This window comes from Fringilla coelebs (assembly GCF_963513975.1).
Source record: "Fringilla coelebs genome assembly, chromosome: Z".
Lineage (NCBI taxonomy): Eukaryota > Metazoa > Chordata > Aves > Passeriformes > Fringillidae > Fringilla > Fringilla coelebs.
The window spans coordinates 76,864,685-76,884,524 of record NC_140031.1 but is presented as its reverse complement, the minus strand read 5'-3'; the positions used below and the strand labels follow the sequence as shown (position 1 = coordinate 76,884,524).

Below are 19,840 nucleotides of genomic sequence, written 5' to 3'. Positions count from 1 at the left end.
TTTTGAAAGAAACCTCTTTCACACTGCGTGTTTCCTTTCATCTTGCATGGGAAATAGCTGGAATGGTTTCTCTCAGTGTTCTCTGTTCCTTAAACTTAAAACCATCTAGGAAACTGGAGCAATTAGTTCATACAGATTCCAAGCACTCCATCTTCTGCACATTACAGCGTCTGCAGGAGTAGAAGCATTAACTCCTGAGTCCCTCGGCAACATTTAGTTGTGTGCATTCAGAGTGCATGTTTGCCACCACATGAACTGTGCTTGCACAAAATCAGTAAAGCTGAGCCTGCGTGTCAGAACTCAGGACATCCCTCTGGGCATCCAGAGAGGCCGGGACCCCTGCCAGGGGGCTCAGAAACCCTGGCACAGAGCCCAGAACACCTGTGGGTTTGATTAGGACCCATGGAGCAAATTACCAGCTGTGTAGGAAGACCAAGAAGCCACAGCAGTTTAAGTAGCATAATAGTGAAGTTATCACAGGGTGAAAAAATAGCTTTTTGGGGTTTCCAGAATGGGGGTTTTGGGGGCAAGATGGAGGGAACTGGGTGTGTCCAGCTTTTCTTCTTCTTGGCCTCCATCTTCTGCTGTGATGTTGGCACTTTTAGATTGGTTTAGAGTAGAAGCTCACTGTCTAACATAGGTGATAGGTATTGGAAAGTAATTCTAAACATTGTACACATAGTTTTTAATGTAAAGAGATAACACTGCCCCAGGGGCAGGTGGTTTGCCTGGAACTGTCCTGCTGGATGGACCTCGGCAGGGCGAGAGAAAAATTTTTATAGATAAGACGCAAAAAACAACCTTGTACCCGAGAACTGAAGAACTCTGACTAATTCTTCGAGTGCATGGGCTGAAAAAGAGACTTTTCACATATCTCAGGGGCGCAGCAATTTGCACCCTTTGAGACCTGTGCATAACTGCTCAGAAAAAGTCCAGTATGTAAATGCAAGAGGATATTTCACATCATTTAGCACTAGTGGGTTTGTACTCCTAAAGTTTTTCTCTGAATTACCTGAAACCTCTTCCTCCATTTTCCAGTGCCTTTTTTTTTTTAATGAATCAGGGGGTTGGTCACATCTTTTGCTGATTTAGGATTTGTCCGGGCAGGAAAGAAAGATGCATTTCTGGTGGAATCCCTTTTTATTTTTGGTTTGCCCTTCCTTACAGATGTACATCACAAGCACAATTAAAACAAAGAGTAGCAGGCTAGCCAAGCCCGTGCTGTGTCTGGGAACCCTGTGTGCTGCCTTCCTCACTGGGCTAAATCGAGTGTCTGAGTATCGAAACCACTGTTCGGATGTGATCGCAGGCTTCATCCTGGGGAGTGCTGTAGCCTTGTTTCTGGTAAGTCCATCAGTCCTTCTGTGTTCCCTTTAAATATACCACAGTTAAAAGAAAAAAAAAATAAAGAAAAACCAAAAATATTGTAATCACTTATAGCCTGCAAGGTCTAATTATAGCCCCATCTAATTAAAAGTATTATCAAAGAAAATCCTAGCATGAAATCAGGCTCATATTAATTGGTATGCATTTGGTAGTGTTTGTACATTTTATATATTTCAATTATCTAAATTACTCTCCATATTCTTACTTGATCTGTCCTGGAAAATGCTGCAAAAGGGGGTGTAGATTTCAATATCAAAAGGAGGGTGTGCTTGAAACTCCTTCTCTGTGTTGTAAAACCCCTCTGTGTTCCTGGTATTTGGCAAAAATGTGAGGTACAGGGTATTTCTGGGGTTCTGAGCTGAGATCCTGGTTCTCCCTTTTGCTTTAGACCATAAAAGAAGTTCAATAGAAGGAAAGGTCAGGATAAATTCCCTTGGAGATAAAACTACCTCCCTTCACAGCTTTTAGAGACAAGCTGAAATTGTTCCCCCCTCACAAACATACTAACATCTATCAAAGGCCTTCCCACAGAATCTAGGAACAGCGTCTCTCCAGACTCTGAGTGTAACTGGCTCTCCTGTGAGCTGTGTGGTTTAAATGTTTTGTTTGGTGACAGGTCTCTTGCTGAGGATTTACTCACACAGCAAGCAAGTCCAGGTCACTCCCATTATTACCAAGAAATGTGCCTGGTTCCATTTAATCAAAATATGCTTCAAAACTATCCACTGCATAGCAACAGACACTTTATCCCTGTAATCAGGAGGGATTAGGTTTCAAAGATCCCTTAAATCTCGATTGTCCTGTCACTGATTTTTTTTTCCCCTATTCTGTACTTGAAAAAGCATCAACAAACCTTCAAGCGTCATTTATTCCTGTGCTCATTTCAGATAAAAAGATGTCCACAGCCTCTGACCTGAATCTCCTTGACTTTAATGTGAATAATTTGTCTGGTTCCTGCTGGGAAGGGCAGTTTAAATCTCACCCATGCAATTTAAGTGGCAGCTGCCCCATCTATCAGGCCAGGACAGTGTGTGTGCTCCCAGTACCTGTTGGTGGCAGTGACAGCCTGTCCCCAGCTGTATTTTGACCTTGCAGATCTTCTGGCACCCTGCAAGTGTCACAAGCTGAATTTCAGAGTGGTGAAAGGGGTCTCCCCAGAGGGGTGCTGTCAGATCCCTGGCACAGATCCTGCTGGCACAGGACCCACCCAGGCTGCTTCTTTCTCGGGTCTGTGGCAGTGAAGGGGAACAGCCAGCAAGAAATCACTCCACCAGCAGATATATCAGCTCCTGTGTACTTTCCTTTTTCCATGTCCTCAAGCTACCTGCTGCTGTGCATGGCTGCTCTTACTGGCATCACCATTGCCATGTGGGTGCTGTGAGTCTGGTCATGCAGAAGGGAGGGATCTGTGGGATAAACACCACAGCAGTGGTGCTGGAAGCTTGCAGGAATGGTGCTAAATGGTGTCATCCAGATGTGAGGGAGGTTCAACCACCCACAGAGCTGCGTTCACTGTTTGGAAATAACAGAGTCTGAAGGGAGTACTTTGGCCACTAAAGGGCATCATTTGGGTAGCCTGCGGTTCTGGGATGGCAAGGCATACATGGGGGTGTCTGCTGTGTCCAGTGTGAAATGTAAAAAGGCTGAGAATGGTTCATCACCAAGGCAGTGCATCATGCCCAGCCATGCCAGTGACCACACTGCAGCCCAAGGCTGACACAGATGATGCCTTGAACCCAAACCCAGGTTAAATTCTTTCAGCTGTGCCCCACATGGTAATTCATTCCCCCTCCAGGTTTTTCCTGGGGAGAGAACACATTGACCTCACTCTGTTTTTTTTTTCCTGCATTGCACAGGGGATATGTGTTGTCCATAACTTTAAGGGCAGTCATGCAGCTCCTTCCAAACCGAAGCCTGAAGACCCACGAGGAATGCCACTAATGGCTTTTCCCCGGGTGGAAAGTCCTCTGGAGACACTGAGTGCACAGGTACTGTAAATCCCCTATCCATATCATCACCAAGCATATTTTCTCTTGCATCAGAGTAAAATGCCTCATTTCAAGCCCATTGAACAGAATGAATTTGCATCACAGCAGAGTTTGTTTTGAGGCATTTATCCCTCAAACTACCAAATACTGTAGATCTTCTGCCCCCATACATGTCCATAGCTAAAGAAGTAGGATTTCACATGCCACACAAACTCTTGCTTAGAAGAACAGAAAACTGAGAGAAAAGTAAAAATAATTCTGCCTATTTACATCCCAGAAAACTTTTGGGATGTATGAAGGATTTACTCTTTCCTGAGGATAAACTAGTCTGTCCTCAAAAATATTACAGAGATCAGGGGTTTTATCCTTATTACTCTTCAGTATCTTCTATAATAGGAAGATATACTTTTTTCTATGTCTAATTCATCAGAAGAAAAATTATTAGCATACTTTCAAGCCTGCAAAAAAATAGCTAGTGGGAACATCAATATTGACAGTGTTTCTGTTAAAACTACTAAATTTAAATGGCTTGTGTTGGCATAACTGCATCATACCCAGTCCTTTCAAAACAGACAAGTAAATGGAAGCTGCCAGAAATTCGGGGAACAAGGATAAACTGTAGTTGATGAGTTATCTGAAATACACTGGTGTCATTTATTTGGTCTTTAAATTGTACTTCCTTTAATAGATGGCCTGCCACACATAAGGTGTGGCAAGATCAATAGTGACTTTTGTTAAACTCTTTGTGAAATAAACTGAAAAGTGGAATTTTTTTTTAAAAAATGGGAAAAATACTGTCCCTAATGTCTGGAAATACTTTGCTTAACTGAAGAGTCAATTTTGATTAGGCAAAGATTTACTGGAAGACTTTCCACTAAATCTGCAGAACTGTGTGCATTAGATTTTCTCTTGATGGGTTTACAGTCCAGAAACTAAGTGCTCCTTATATATCCACCTTGTGTTGTGTAGACAGAAGGGCTGAGCAGGTGAAAATATTCATGAGCTGTGAGAAATATTTTGTCCAGTCATCTGTTTATAGCTACTGGACTGTGAAATGCAGGTAGGGGCTGAACTTTCACTGTTGGTGTCCACCAGAAATCAACAAGGTAATTTTCTAAAATTATAATTATTGAGTATACATCTAGCATACAGGTTTTATGAGCAAGGGTTTTTCCCACTGCTTTTTCTTATGAGTGAGGCATCATTTCCACACTAGTAGGGTATGTCAGTGCCAGACTGCTGTATACAAACTTTCATGTGTTTGCCTTTTTCTCTTTGCAGAATCACTCTGCCTCTATGACTGAAGTAACCTGAGATGGAAGATCAGCAGCTGAAGCTATTTTTTACTACCCTCCAGTAAAATACTCCAAGACACACAGTTACTAAATGTCTAACTGTGATGACCAGTATTATGTTATGTCTAGTTAGAGGCTAATGTTTTGTACTTTTTTTGTATGAGGAAGTGATGTAGCTTGCCCTGATTTTTTGTCAGCTTTAATATTATTATGCCAGACTTTAAAAGCAAAACAGAAAAAGAACAAAAAAAACCCTTTTCTTGTTTAAAGTGTGCACTGAGGAACTACATCTATGGAATTGTTGATGTTGTTATGTGATATTTGTACACAATTTTTTTTCTTCTCAGTTTTGAATTTATATATCTTGGGGGGAAAAAAAATCACTTTTACCTTTTCTTACCATAAGAAGTGCTGGGTCAGATTCTCATCTGAGTAAACCCAGCATGGATCTGAAGTAATTGCATATATTTAATTCATATTAAAATAACAGTGATCAGGAATCTAACCTGAATGATATTATCAACAAGAAACAAAAATCCATCCTTGATTCAGTGAGCTACTTAAGTGTTCCCTGGGAGTTAATAGACTTCAGTTTCCCCCCAGTTCCTAGACTAGAAGCATGTCCTTAAGCACCTCACTGAATCAAAGCTTGATTGTTCTGGTGTGGGTGATTGTGCCAGTTATTGAAGAATGACTAAAACAACATCCTTGGTCTGCAGTATAGACAGACTGGACGTCAAAATTTATAGTAGTAGCTGATAGCATGTGAGCTGACTATATCATCTCCCTAGATCCTCATTCCTCCCCGAAGCCCAGCTAAAGCTCCCAGTGAAACCTGGCTTCAGGAATTGACTATGGGGATATACAGCCACCACTGCGGGGCTGAGGCTGCGCTTTAAGTGTTTCATCACTTCATCATAGATTTGTGGGGTAACTAGTGACGCTGGTGCAAGGGAAAAGTGGCACCACTCCTTCACCAGGGTGGCACTCCTTGGCATTCAAAATGGCATAGCCAAGAAGCCAGTTTTACTGCCCAAAATATGTTTCTTTTCCTGAGGGGCTTTGACAAGCCAAGAAAAAAAAAAAGATAGAAAGACAAGAAAAGACAGAAAGACAAGAAAAGGCAAGAAAAGACAAAGACAGAAAGACAAGAAAGACAGAAAGACAAGAAAGACAAGAAAGAAAGAAAGAAAGAAGCTGAGTCTGTAGTAGCAGTCTGCATTTTTTTGTAAATTCTGCCATACAGAATTTTTAACAAAACTGCTATATTACAATTTTAACAACTTTGTCTAAGCATTGTAAAGACAACTAAGTGTGGGTTGGGGATGGGAAGAACAACAAAAAAAAAGCCCATTTACAAAGGTTAGAACTAGGGCAAAGGCTTCATTTAATGATTTTTCACTGTTCCTAGGATTTTCCTGCATCTCATTCTTCTAGCATGGTGATAACTGCTGTGTGTCTCCTTTAAAGAATGGAGCCTCTGTACTTTTACTGGAATGTTTACCTCACATTTCCATGTTGGTTCTTCTTGGCTTTTTTTTTTTGTATATTTTTTCCAAAACAGAAGCAAAAAAAAAAAATTATTAAAAAAGCAAACATGTGAACCAGTCTTTCATTTGCCTAAGACACAAAGAAAACCTGGAATGTCTGTGTCTGGTCATGTGGTGTTTCTTTCTTCTTATGACTCTAATGATGTCTGCTTCTGGCTTAGGAATATAAGGATCAGGCTGGGGTCATGCTTTCTGTGGCCATGAAGAGCCTTTGCTAAGTGTTCTGGGTTCCTCACTGCAGCTGTAATCAAAATTCCAAAGGGAAAATTCTGTTCTGAGTAATTTTATTAAGAAATACCCTCCCAAGCTGGGTTTTCTGACCTTCACTACTGCTCTGGCCTAAAACAAAGAAAGATGCATGGGCAGGGCTTCTATTTATTTATTTATGATTCAATTCAACTGAAGTGACAAACTTTTAAAAGCCCAAGGATAAAGTGATTAAGCATCTAGAAGTCTTGCCCTTCCATGGCACAGGTGCTGCGTGCAAGACTTTGATGTCATTTCAGATTTCTGCTTCTTCAGTTTGTTACAGTTAAATGTTTTGCATCTCAAACACCCAGGTGTGATCCTCTTCCCTTGTACTCCAGGCCCTGCAGATTCCTGTGCTGATGGAAGCATGAGGTCTGCACCTCCAAGGGACTGGTATGTCTGAGATCAGGGAAATGGCAGTTTGACTCCACTCAGACACAGCAAAAGACGAGGCAAGCTGCTGTCGAGCTCCTGTCTTGCCTGTCCCAATTCCCAGTCCGGTTTTTCACTCTGTTCTGTTCACATTACATGAGCTATCAAAGTTACATCCTGGGAGAAACACAGAAGGGGGAATGAGCACAAAGTGCAACTACAACTGGAAGTGCTTTCTCAGATAGTGTTAAAGATGAAACAAGGAGGGGCAGGTATCTCTGGTTTCAATGGAAGGAGATAATTTCATGAAAAAGTAACTTCCAATTCACTGCTCCCAAATAGCCTCTGAAACCAACAAGATGACAGAGTTAGCCATTTGTCACACTGTGGTTTCCCATAAGCTACAGGGGAGGGATTTGTGAACATGCACATGGCCATCAGTGAAACATCCCCAGTGCACTCACCCCAGTTCACCCCACAGTGGAACATGTACATGCACACTTACACTATTCTGTAATTCTCCAAGAGTCAAAAGGAGATAAGAAAGCATTTCTTAAATTTCTTCAGAGATTTTGAGAAGAGAGCAGCACTTGAGAAGTTTGCTCAGTTAAGAAACTGAGCACTGAAACACACAAGAGCAGCAGTGCCTGAGTGTGCTTCATGCACCTGCACACCGGAAAAAAAACAGGGGAGCAAGGGTTCAAGGCTTAGACTGGTATAACCAGGACATTTCTGGACTATTCCCAGAAAGATCACACAGACTCTCAACCTCTTGTTTGTAAACAACTTGTTTTATAGAAAACACTCATAAAGTACTATGCATTTCTCAGACTGTTTATTTTCTTGTCCTCCTGACTTCACTGCTAGCCTCCTCAGATTAAAAGTAGACCTACATCATCACTTTGATGGAAAGAAAAACTAACACAGCAAAAGAACTTAAAAACAGAGCCCTTAACAGACATTGGAGAATTGAACAAGATGCCTCGATAGCAGCTGATTTTATACTGCTGTTGGAGACTTCACCATTACTGAGTGATTTCAGTGAACTTCTGTTACTGAAATTCACAGATCTCACCCCAACCAGTGGGCTCTGCTGCTGCCCTGCAGCACCAGCCAGGCACAGGGAGGCTGCGTGAAGGGACTCACTGCTGCCAGATGATTTTCAGGTTCGGGGGCAGCTCTGCGGCCGCGAGTTCATCGATCTTGGTGCCGTCCCTCACGGGGGCGCGATAGAAACCCAGCACGTCCCCGGCGCGGCGCATGCGGTGCAGCTGCGAGTTGGGCACGGCGTGTCCCAGCTCCGCCGCCAGCCGGGCCAGCAGGCGGTGCTTCAGCCGGTTCTCCTGCAGGGGAGCCTGCTGCCAGTCCTCGGGAACAGCGGGCCCGAACACCTCCCTGACATGGGACTCCAGGCAGCTCTGCAAGTCCTCGGGCGGGACGTAGCTCCGGCGGGGCGGAGGGTGGGTCAGGCTGGGCTCGCTCCTCTCCTCCTTCTCAGGAACTGCTCCGGCTGCTTCCACTTCTCTTTCCTCCTTCCTGCTGGCACCAGAACACATTTTCAGCCTCTGGCTACTCAAGACACAATCAGAGCATTTTTGTGTTCGTGGTGTTCTAAACCCTCAATCCAAACATTCCACACATCCCATGGACTCCTCAGGTCTGTTAGCCAGAAGTGCCCAGGCTTTCCCCAAGTGCTGCTCCCCACACAGGCTGCCCCCGCAGAGCAATCACCCACCCACCTTCTTTCAGCTCCGTTTTCTGATTTGCTGTGAATAAAAAGCATATCAGAAAATAACCACTAATACAGAAGAAAATCAGAGCCCATATGTAAAAAAAAATCACCGGTTTTTAGTTTAGTATTTTACCTTCTCATATGCCCCAATCTAGCCAACAACCCATGCGTGGTTTCACGCAAAATGTTAGAGGAACTGTTTTTCACTCCCGCGAAATCCCTCTCTTCCCTCTCCTAACAAAAGCAGTAACAGCTCTAAAGGCTCCAACCCTGCATCACTGCACCCCCACCAGCAGTGCACCTCGGTGGGCGCTGCTTGCCCAGAGAACCCGTGGAGTCTCCTTCCCTAAGGACATTCCAAAGCCACGGACAAACCCCGAGGGCCTTGCTCAGGGGGTGCCGGGCTAAATGACCTCCAGAGAGCCACGGCGCGGTGCAGGCCCAACATGCGGAGAAGGCCAGAAGCCACCCTCACCCTCTGCCCTGCGGGTACCTGCGGCCGCCCCACAGCGCCCTGAGCCCCGCGGGGCCGAGCCCCGGCCGCCGCCGCGTCGCGGCCCTCAGCGCCCATACCGCCGCCATGCTGGGGACGCGCCGGGCACCTTCCCGCCGCCACCACGAGTGACGCATTTCTACCGCGCCCCGCAGAGCCTCATGGGAAATGTAGTCCGTCCCCTCAAGCCAGCCCCCTCGCTGGGAAAGGGAATGTGTGGAAATTTCCTTAGGAAAAGGCGTTCTTTGATGTTTGGTCTTTGTGTGCTTTCAGGCCTAATCGACAAGCAGGGAGATTTTGTCCCTGTAACAGAATCTAGCCAACAAGCTGGAAGCGATGGCCAGGCCTTGGAAAGGCAGGATACTTCTTGGCTGAATTGCCTTGTTGAGGTGCAGGGCTTGCCAGGCTTCAGTGAGCTCAGACACAGGGCAGCTTAGCAAGGCTTGGGAAGAAGGATGCACCACTGATGGTGGACACAAATAATACAGAATTTATGGGCACAGGGACATTTGGCAGAACCCCCGAGCAAAGGAACAAACTGATAAAGCCAACACAGCGCCTGTGCTGAATCAGCTCTGGCACAGTAAAAGGCCATGCCAGCAGGGGCAGATCAAGGCCGTCAATTTAAGAAACCACTCACTGAAAAGAAAGACTGAGCATGCAGCCTAATTAGCATGAGAAGCAAGAGGCTCACTAACTGACAGCAGACAGGATACTAATTATTATGAAAACTAGATAACTTGTAGTCAATCAATATTAATTCCTTTATTTACTAATGTATATAAATAGGGGAAAATTTTGGTCATCTTGGTGCTGATCATGGCTTATAAAAAACAGATAGATGGTGACAGGATAAGGGGGTACAGTTTTAAACTAAAACAGGGAAGAGTGGATATTTGGAATAAATTTTTTACTGTGAAGGCAATGAGGCCTTAACACAGGCTGCCCAGAGAAGCTGGGAAGGCTCCATCCCTGGAAATGTTCAAGGCCAGGTTTGGACAGGGCTCAGAGCAACCTGGTCTAGTGGACACTCTCCCTGCCCATGGCAGAGAGGTTGGAACTGGATGGGTTGAAAAATGCGATTTTTGAGGTCATTTTTAATGCAGATGATTCTGAGATTGATCTTTGATCAGAGTATGAGTAGGATGCTGCTCATCAGGAGCAGCGGTTTCTGAGAACTCAGGTAGAGCTCCCAGAAACTCTGGGTCCTCTGTGGACACCCAGAGGACCACAGCTGAAGCAGGAAAGAGGTGTTATTCCTGACACTAGCATCAGCCTCTGGAGTGTTTTTGGCAAATCACTTGCTCTTTGTTCATTGTCAGGAGAGACTAAATGCAAGCGTTAATTAGGCAGTGACTGGATCCACATGAAGGATTTTGGCTGTTTATTTATCGCCTGTGGGACACACTGGTTGCTAACTCAGAGGCCATGAGAAGGTGGTTACAGGGCGGTGATTTTGCCTGTTTTCTCTGTATTTGTTGGCAGGAGCAGCGAGTACTAGTGGCCAGGAGGAGCGGCCAGCAGAGAGAAGTGACCCTGAAAAGACATGGAGTCCTCTGGGTCGCCTGACCCTGGCTGTGTAGGGGGCTGCTCCAAGGTCTCGTGAGTTGATTGGTGTAGCACGTAGCCAGGCAAATACTCTTACATAACCTTAGGCCTGCTGGTTTTGCCATTTATGCCTTTTTTTCATGACCATCTGACTGCTTTTGCTAACAAAGCTGACGCCTTTAACAGGAACACAGCAATGTGCCAAAGGTCAAACCGTGTGTCTGCAACATCAGCCTCGTTACTCAAGCTAAAAAATGGGTAGGCCAAGATGCCTTCATGCATGCTTTGTGTTAATTATTGTGGAAAACGCCACTGTAAAGGTGATTTGTAAGGACTTTGCACAGCCCTGACTCAATGTGTGCAACCCTAACAGTGCCCAGCAGCCTCATCTCACCAGCAATGGTTCTCCAGACACATGAGATGCTTCTGAAGGTAATGTTGTTTATCTGTGCCCTGATTCCCCAGCACTGCTTGCTGTATACATCTCCCAAGTGTTTTAGTGTCTGCCAGACTTCTGTTGGCAGGATTAACCTCTCCAGCTGTGCCTCTATTGGGTTATTTCATATCCTCAGTTTCCCAAGCTCACCATCTGCAACATTTTGTGACTCAGTCTTTGCAAGGACCACAAAAAAACCCACAGATGTGTGAAAGATATTGTAAAGTTTACACAAAGCAAAAAGATTTGTGAGGTAGAGATTAGTTTTCAATTACTGTTTTATTGACATGATTGAATACACAATCAGGTTTTATAATTCAGGATTGTGGCTGCTAAATGTGGTAATGGGCAAGGGTAGCTATTTGAATTGCTAGAGAGCTACTGAATCTGCCTGCTGTTCCAGGGGCTGAGTTTCAAACTGAGGGAGGGTGGGTTCATGTGGTAATGGGCACATGATTCACCGGCAGCTGTTGTTTATTGTTTGGAAAAAATTCCCTTTCCTTAGAATGTGCAAATGAAAAAAGAATATCCCCTTGGTAAATTGTGGGAGTGAAGGGTGGAGAGGAAGCTAAGCCATTCTATCTCCAGTTTGGCGTAGGGTAAGGGAAATTAGATTTCTGTGGTTTTCTTTTATTTCTGAACATCTTCCACTGTGTGAGAAGAGACAGGAGGAAGGAAGGTTCCTGCCGTTTCAGTAGGTGTAGCTGGCAGTGAACAGTGACTGCATGGCAGCTGCGTCATTCTTCCCAGACTGGACATACTGCCCCCTGCAAGCCAAACTGTTAATCTGAAAAAGAAGGGGAAAAAAAAATGAGGAGGAAGCAATCAGCATGGAGTAAGAAAGGCAGATGTGTAAAGAACAACCAGCAGGAGTTAGCAAGTCAGGCACAAATAACAGAGTAGTGCCCCCGGTGAACATGAAGTGCCAGGAGGGGTGGGATCAAGAGCAGCCTTAGGAAGGCGGCAACACGTGTCCCTTCATGGTGACAGCTCTTTTCTCTGCTCGGGGGAAGCCTCATACCTGTGCCCGCTTGCGGAAAGCCTCTTGAGCAGCCTTCTTGTTCTCACTTTTGCCCAACCATGCAGCCAGGGCAGAGGCCTGCAGGGCTCTCCCGTAGGAAAAGGTCAGTTTCCAAGGCTTAGGCAGAGGGCACTGATTCATGGCATTCAGGTTGAGAGAAGCCTCCTCTTCACTCTGACCTCCAGACAGGAAGCAGATTCCTGCAAGAAAGAGGTTTTGAGGCTTAGAAATAGTGTTCCAGCCACCTCAATCCCTGATCTTTACTTGCCAGAGGAGCAGGTATGTCAGAGGTAGGAGAGAGAGTGGGAATGAAGAGGTAGGAATGAATCAGGAATCACCAGGAACAGCGGCAGGAACGGTGCGGAGGAGAGTAGTGACAGTTGCTATGGCTATATCCTGAGGGGTGTACTTCTTGGAGCAGGAATGCCCAGCCGTCACCATGTTGGGTTTCAGCAGTGTCCCCTCCAGGTACACATGATGATCATTCAAAGCCTTGTAGACAGCTGCCAGAACCTGAAAACAAGAGGATTGAATACAGACCTCTGCTCAAATCTTCACCTCAGGCTGCTGTGGAAAGACAGCTTATTCTTTGGCACTGAAGCACGATCAAATTGAATTTTGGTTTCTCATGAAATTTATTTCTGGGGTTGCAGTTGTGGATGCCCCACTTCTTTTGAGATGACCATGATACAATTTTTCATATTTAAGGGATTTGTCCTTGCTGAAATTGAGGTAATTTGGTTTGGTCCTGATAATTTTTTTGAGATTGAGAATGCTTCTCCTGTCATTGAAGTGAAAATCCAAAAGCATGGAAAATACTCTTGGATTTCCTATTTGTTTGTTATGTGCCTAGGAGCAGCTCATTTTTGTGATGCAGTTATGAAGGACATTTTTGGTCAAATCTCTTTGAGATCTGTGAGTAGAAACTGCTCAAAGTTCAGCTGCAGGTTTGTGAGGGAAAGCACAGAGGAAGGAATCTCTTCTTACCTTCTCTGTGACATACTGACAGCGCTGGAGATCATGGTCTCCATCAGGAAGGATTTCTGGCTCCACGATGGGTACCAAGCCATGCTAGGAAAAGAAAGACAGGGGATTCTTTAGGGATATGGAAGTAAAGCTGTACTTGTTTGTCCTGACTTTGGTGGTGTTCCTTCCTGCTGTGCTGCCCCTCCTCCTTGTCTTTCCCAAAACCCTCAGAGGGATTCTCCTTTCGAGCTTCCTAGTGTATTATCACAGGGAACAGGGAGAAGGGGCAGCAGCATCTCAGGAAAGGTTGCTGGAGGGGAGGTACCTGCTGGCAGATACTGGCATAGCGTGCCAATGTGTTGGCATTCTCCTGGATGGCGAGTTGAGAGGGTGTTGTGCTGGTGATCTTCAGCACTGCACGCCACTTGGCAAAGTCAGCACCATCTTTCTTGTACTGGGCACAGCGTTCAGCCAGCCCATCCAGCCCTGCAGAGGGAGAACGATGCTTCACTGAGAGCTGCTCTTCAGCACAGAGCTCTGGAGAGTACTGTGACTCCAGCCAAGGCTGCGTCTCAGGCTTTGCTGCCCAGGCCATAGCTTAGGGTCCTTAGATCTCTCCTTACCTTGGATGGTGGTTTCTCCATTGGTTCCTGCTAGAGGTGCTGTGCCTTTATCCAGCTGTGGAGGTCAGAAAAACAGGAAGGGTTACAGAAAAATGGGAATTGGTCTAATTCTTACCCATGTCTAGTCTGCCTTTGAAGGTGGACTGTTGCTAATGTGTGGAACTTAACATGCTCAGGGTACAAAGGAAGGAAATGTCAGAGCAAAGGGCAAGAAAAAGGAATGAACTGGATAAGAGGAGGGGCAGTGTGTATATAGATGCCTGCAGGGAATGGCTCAACAATTTTGTCAGATGTGGGAAGAATTAGGTTTAGGTTACTGCATGGAGAGACTTATTTGCAGTGAATGGGGAGTAGATGGGAGTTGGTGTATGGAAAGTTCCAGCATCTAGTGCAAATGTGCCTCTAGTTAGTTGCACAAAAACAATGCAGAGAATTTTAAAACCAAGGATAAAAATGGGTGGGGGGTACAGGGCGGGAGGGAGCAGTGTTACTTAGGAGACAGTGCAGCCCCAAATATAATTTTCTCTGGAAATGGGATTTGGATTATAGTGCCAGCCTGGCACATACCTTAATTCCCACCACGATGCCTTTTTCCTTGATAACTGCTGGGAATGGCTTTCCACTGCTGTCTTTCTGATAAAGGGTCTCATGGAAAAAGATCACTCCCCCGATGCTCTGGTTGATGGAAGTGTCGGAAGAGAAGAGGACCTCTCTAAAAGCTCGGCGGTTCTCCTCCGTGTTCTCCACATTGATCCGCTGCAGCCTGTTCCCCATGGTACCTAGTGGGGTGGACAAAGAGGTTCTAGGCTTGGCTGGCCTCCTGGTCCTAATAAGTAGTAATGAACTGGGGCTTCAGTTTGGAGCTTCCCTCCTCAACCCATACTTTGTAAGCTTTTGTTGTTATAGCTGCAGCCCTGCCTGGCTGAATTGTTCTGCTCAGACAACAGTTTCAAAGTGTTTTTCATCTACTCCACTGATTTCAAATATGAAGCAAAACTAAAAGGAAAAACATCTTGCATACTGCTAATTGATTGATGTTCAGAACTTACCCACTGATTCATCTGCAGCTAGGATCCCCTTTCCTGAAGCCACAATCCGCTGAGCAATGTCTGCAAGAGCTTTCTTCTGCTCTGGAGACAGCGCTGGGAACTGGTGGGTCATGTTGACTTGTCTGTGGGGGGAGAGAATTCCTGTTACAAGTAATTGCAAGTAACTCTGGGGGAGACTGTGAACCAGTGACACCACTCAGGTGTTTCCTCTGCAGGGCTCTTGGTGCTTGTCTGGTCCATGTTATCATAGGCAATATGACTAGAAATCCATTTGAGTTGTTCTAGGCTTAGTGTGTCTGGAAAATGTGTCTCTGTGGCAGGAGACACATCCTGCCACATCATTCTAGAACCAAAGTGGGAAAGACTCTGCATTTTACCTCTGCATTTGCTCAAAAATAAAGGAAGGTCAGTCTGTCATAAAAACATGCGCTAAGTAACAAGAAAATTGCTGACTCTGCATACTTTTTGGTTCCTGTCAGTAGAATGCCAGTTATTCCATTACTTACCTTTACACATTTCCTAACACTGCTCCTTTTCTCTTTCCTGTCTGTGTTGGCAGTATTTGCTGCTGTGTCTGGGTGATGTTCCATCCCTAACCTTTTGCCTGGGTTTGTAATTCTCCTCCTTATGGCTGCTTTCAGAATTGTAGTGCGTTGCTTTCTCTGCAGATTTGGGGTCTTAGGAGAACTCACCCCTCAGTTCTGTCTTTTTACCTGTGGTAGAGGGTTACCAGCTGCAACTACCCAGCACCTGAAATCTGGGCTCTGTCTTGATATGACAAAATTCTTGGTCTTATTAAAGTTTTGGTTTTATGGCATTAAATTACAGTTTCTCTGATCATCTGAATAGTCAAAGTTACTTTTCTGAGTGTATAGGCCTGTAAGTCTGAAACAGAAAAGCTCTCTTCCTTCAGTTTGTCATATGTGATAGCTAAAGCAACACCTCTGTTTTTATTAATGGGTGGTAAATCCAGAAGGTACCTGATTAAAAACAAGATGAAAAATCTCAAATATCCCATTTTCCTTCAAAAGGGCAGGCCTCTGGACAGTGTTTGCATTTTCTATTCCCAAACTGTGCCTGAGAGAGGAGTAAGAACATGCCATTTCCCATTTCATCAGAGATGGCCAGAAATTTTTTTTCCCTATGAAAGCATGTAGGCAGCCAAGTCCAGCTTCTTATTTCCCTGCACACAGATGCTGTGTAGCCAGGGAATCTTTGTCGTATCCTTCCTCCTAAAGGGCATAATGGGGAGAAACAATGAAGAGTCTGTCTGCTACTCATGATAGGGTACAGAGTTCTGAATTGCATGTCAAATGGTGCCAAAATGTTCTGGCAACAATGCCATCAGAGTATGGTAACAGCCGTAAATCCATGTCCCTGATTTATAGCTGAAGGTATTTTGGTACTGGTAATGTTATCCTGCAAGATTCAAATGTCATTGTCTGCCAGTACAGACCTGTCAGATGCAGGTCTGCTTTACCTCTTTGCGAGCTGAGCCTGGAAATTGTCATATGCAGCTTACTACAGAGTGAGTCATTTTAGGTTTAGAGGGAAAATGAAGGAGCACAGGATCAAAATTTAGTCAAATTAGAGAGAGTTCCCTGCTTTTCAAAGGGCTGAAATGCCTTCTTGCTGTGGTCCTGGTGAAACATGCTTAGCTGAACCCCTCTCTCTGTCTGTCAGCCTATGGCCAGAGCTCTGGGAACCATCCTTCTACTGTGGTGATCACAGCTCCATCACTCCCAGCTCTTGGCCTTTTCAGCTCGCTCAGAAGAATTTTAAAATCTCGGGTTTATGCTGCATAGCTACTTCAGTTCACCTACAACTCTCCTTATCCCTCACCTGCTTTCTGTGTTGGATATATCTTTAAAAGAGGAAACTGGCTTATTATTACGATTACTGTAATAATAGTTTGGTGATGAGCACCTCAGTTAAAACCACGTTACTGTTAAATAAGTCATTGTGCAAAATGATAAGGAATCACTCCAGTAGTTTAGAGCCTCTGTGAAGAAGATTGGGAAATTGTGCTCTGGCAAAAATACGATCTTGTCCAAGGCAAGAGCTAATAAACTGCTAAATCAGGGGTGGGATTTTAGAGTTGCAGTTTGGAGCTGTGTTACAGCACCAGGAGGTGTATCCAGGTAACCTTGAATTCAGCTGGCTGGACTGCAAGATCACCAGTTGCTCCAATCATGTTATGATGGGTACACTTTCTTTCCAGCAATGCAATAAACAATGAGACTAATGTCTGCTCTATCTTACTTGTTCCCAGTGTTTGCCTAAAGATAACAAGGAGACACTTATCACTCAAAACCAGCCTGCAAGGCAAATTTTCAAAATATGGAAAGATGAGTTTTCAGTGAATACTGCTGTTCCGAGTGAAAACTCTAAAAGACTGAAACATCAAAGTCTGGTTTCAGAGTGATGAATTGGAAGACAGCAAATTAGTTCCAATTTCTATGCAAATATCTCACTGAGTGTGCAGGAGCAGGTAGAGATTTGCCCAGAGTGTCCCCAGAATTATCTTTAAGGCCATGGTGAGTGGTTCCCAGCTACTCTGCTGAGCTACAGGGATGAATAAAAGGCTAGTATTTCTAGCTGAAATGGTGGAGAAATGCAGGCAAAAGAACAATTGTAAACCTTATAATAGCTCAAAGGTGCAGAATGTTCTAGTACCCTTGATTTAGATTTTATTTTTCTGTGATTCCTTCACAAGAATAATAATTTCTGAGAATCTTTATGTCTGCATTCAGAAAGGATGTCTCTGCTGCAAGATCCTGCTCTGAGCAGAGGAGCAGGAAGAAGAGGAGTGGAGAAGCCTTACATTTCAGTAACATTTCATGAAGCCAAGCAAAGCCTTTACTTATAAAGAGTAAGCTTCCAGCACATCCATAAAAGCATTAATTTTACCATCCTCATATGCCCTCAAAGGGCTGGATATGTCACCTCACAAGTCCTGAGAAAAAACAGTTGTGCCCAGGCTGCCAGAGCTGCAAAGCTCATTTTGGTCTTCCAAGAACAATGCCTATTTGTCTTAATCTGATTTATCTGTTTAAATTGACAACTTTTCCAGGAAGAAAAAAGTTCTAATGAATTGTGATCTCAGTAACAGTAACTGGGAGTTCTCCCACCACTAAGGGGTTTCAAGAAGCTTTATTTTTATTTACCCATTTTAGACTATGGGCTAAGTGTCATAAGCTCAAGTGATTTCACATTGAGTTTACATTGTATAAATGCAATGCATTCTCTTTGTAGTATCTGCCTACTTTTTTTTTTTAATAGAATTGTAAAAGAACCTCAAAAGAATAAAACTGCTCAACCCCACCAGTTTTGTAGCTACTTCAGTGCTTATCAGGCTTCAATAGCTCCTTAAGCAAATAAGTTTCTTTGTTCAGTCCCCAACCTCTGGCCAGCAGGAGGTGGGGATGTGGGAACAGGGGACAGCACAGTTGTAAAAGTAAATATTGTAATGCTGAAATCTTGGGTTTCTTTCAGCTACCGTAAGAAAGAAGGGCTGAGGGAAAATGTGTGATGGCAGCACAAGCACTTGATCCTGTTAATATTAATAGTGAGAACCAAAGAGCAGAGTGAACATGTATAGCAGAAGGAACAACATTACATTTTGTTTCCAATACTCTTAAAAACTTCAATACATCACTGGCATCTTTTCTTTTCAAGAACCTCATTGACTGGTATCTTCTAATCTTACATAAAATCTCACCTGAGTCTCAATTTGCAGATGGGAAAAGACTGGATCAGAATCTCTAAGTTTTTCTCTTGGGTCTTTGCACTGCCTTCTTTTATAAAATTGGTTCCAAAAGTGCAGGACCAAAGTTTTAAACTTCACCTTGTATCCCACACATGTGGCTTTTTCCTATTCAATTACTAGTAAACTCAGCCCCTCAGCATCATCTCTGACAGTCAGCAATACAAACTCTGCACACAAGAAATTTACTTTCAAAGAACAGGGTTTGAAGAAGAAGCACCTGGATAAATAAACAGATAAATACAGTTGGTAGGGACAATGAAAAGTATTAAAAAATTTAACCTATCACATTTAGGCACAGTGTTGGCCTGACTGAATTTGCTTCTCTTTTACACTTGTATGCTTAGAGGAGGCAGACACATACTGACTTAGGCACCTTACATTTTCATTGCAGTGCATATCTGTGGTTACTGACCTCACATCTCTGTGAGGAGCTCCATTAAATAATTCTGGTTCCTTGGGTGTGAGGAAAACAGCGGGGTATGAACAGCTGGGCAAGCTCGGGCCCATCCTGCTGACAGAGCACATTCTTATCTGGGTGGCAGAAGACACACAGCTGGCGGGGCTACTTGATAGGTCTGATTGATGGGCAGCCATCCAGAGGAGCCTGGCCTGGGCGTGGGAAGAGGCTAACAGGAGCACCATGCAGTCTGGCTGAGACAAATGCCCAGACATTGTCTGGGGTGCAGAGCCCTGGCAGCCATTCCCCCAGGAGTACTGGGACAAGGGAACAGCTCTTTGGGGACAGCCTGAGGCCCTGTCAGCAAGGAGCTGAACAGGGCCAGCAGCACGGGCCCAAGCATCCTGCGTGAGCAGGGGTCTGGCCTGAAGAGCCAGGGGAGGAGATGGGTTATCCTCCTTTGCTCAGCACTCCATAGTTAACATCTGAGTACTGCATTCAGTGTTGGGGCCCTGCAGTACAGGAAAAACACTGACAGACTGAAGTTAGTTCAGCAGATGCCACTGCAGAGTGGGGTCTAGTTCAACCTCAAGCAGCGATTGCTTCAGGGGCGCCTCTCAGCAGTCCTCAGTACCTACACAGTGTGATTGAAGAGGCAGAGCTGGGCTTTTCACAGTGGCTGTGATGGGACAGTGAGAGACAACAGGCAAAAACTGAAACTAAGGAGATTCGGGCTGGATATGAAGAAATTATTTTTACTATTAGGACAGCCAAGCAATGTAACAGATTGAAAAAAAAGGCTGCAGTGTCTCCATCCTTGCAGGTTGCCAAGACCCACCTGAATAAAGACATGAGCACCATGGTCTGACCTCATGTCTAACCCTGCTTTGGGCAAGGGGTGCTTGGACTACAGACTTCCTGTGTCCCTTTCAGCCTGAATTACCCCATGACTCTCTGTGAGTACCT

General features: G+C 44.6%; 3 protein-coding genes across 6 annotated transcripts in view; 1 reads left to right on the top strand and 2 right to left on the bottom strand.

The window, feature by feature from the left end:
* Positions 1-4,688, top strand: part of PLPPR1 (phospholipid phosphatase related 1) — a gene marked incomplete at both ends in the record, with an annotated part of 60,924 nt that extends 56,236 nt beyond the window's left edge. The window contains 3 exons of the mRNA XM_084224942.1: positions 1,168-1,344; positions 3,243-3,374; positions 4,656-4,688. Coding sequence (XP_084081068.1) covers positions 1,168-1,344; positions 3,243-3,374; positions 4,656-4,688 — 342 coding nt within the window. The remainder of the gene's footprint in view (positions 1-1,167; positions 1,345-3,242; positions 3,375-4,655) is intronic.
* A 2,970-nt stretch (positions 4,689-7,658) lies between these two features.
* LOC311165076 (large ribosomal subunit protein mL50-like) lies at positions 7,659-9,180 on the bottom strand. Of its 3 annotated transcripts, none has more exons than XM_084224814.1 (2): positions 9,066-9,180; positions 7,659-8,379 (listed from the first exon to the last, which is right to left on the bottom strand). In XM_084224814.1, exons 1-2 carry the CDS (start codon positions 9,152-9,154, stop codon positions 7,983-7,985), a joined length of 486 nt encoding a protein of 161 aa, XP_084080940.1. In that variant the 5' UTR covers positions 9,155-9,180; the 3' UTR covers positions 7,659-7,982. The 3 variants fall into 3 exon arrangements, with proteins under 3 accessions (XP_084080940.1, XP_084080941.1, XP_084080939.1); XM_084224815.1 differs by having other exon boundaries at positions 7,659-8,376; XM_084224813.1 differs by having other exon boundaries at positions 7,659-8,376; positions 9,048-9,175.
* Positions 9,181-11,324: 2,144 nt separating this feature from the next.
* Positions 11,325-19,840, bottom strand: part of LOC311165130 (fructose-bisphosphate aldolase B) — a 28,444-nt gene continuing 19,928 nt past the window's right edge. For both annotated transcript variants that reach the window (XM_084224915.1, XM_084224914.1), the window contains exons 2-9: positions 14,709-14,830; positions 14,227-14,438; positions 13,660-13,714; positions 13,362-13,522; positions 13,058-13,141; positions 12,409-12,583; positions 12,071-12,270; positions 11,325-11,836 (exon numbers count right to left, since the gene is read on the bottom strand). In XM_084224915.1, coding sequence (XP_084081041.1) covers positions 11,741-11,836; positions 12,071-12,270; positions 12,409-12,583; positions 13,058-13,141; positions 13,362-13,522; positions 13,660-13,714; positions 14,227-14,438; positions 14,709-14,820 — 1,095 coding nt within the window. In that variant the 5' untranslated portion in view covers positions 14,821-14,830 and the 3' untranslated portion in view covers positions 11,325-11,740. The remainder of the gene's footprint in view (positions 11,837-12,070; positions 12,271-12,408; positions 12,584-13,057; positions 13,142-13,361; positions 13,523-13,659; positions 13,715-14,226; positions 14,439-14,708; positions 14,831-19,840) is intronic.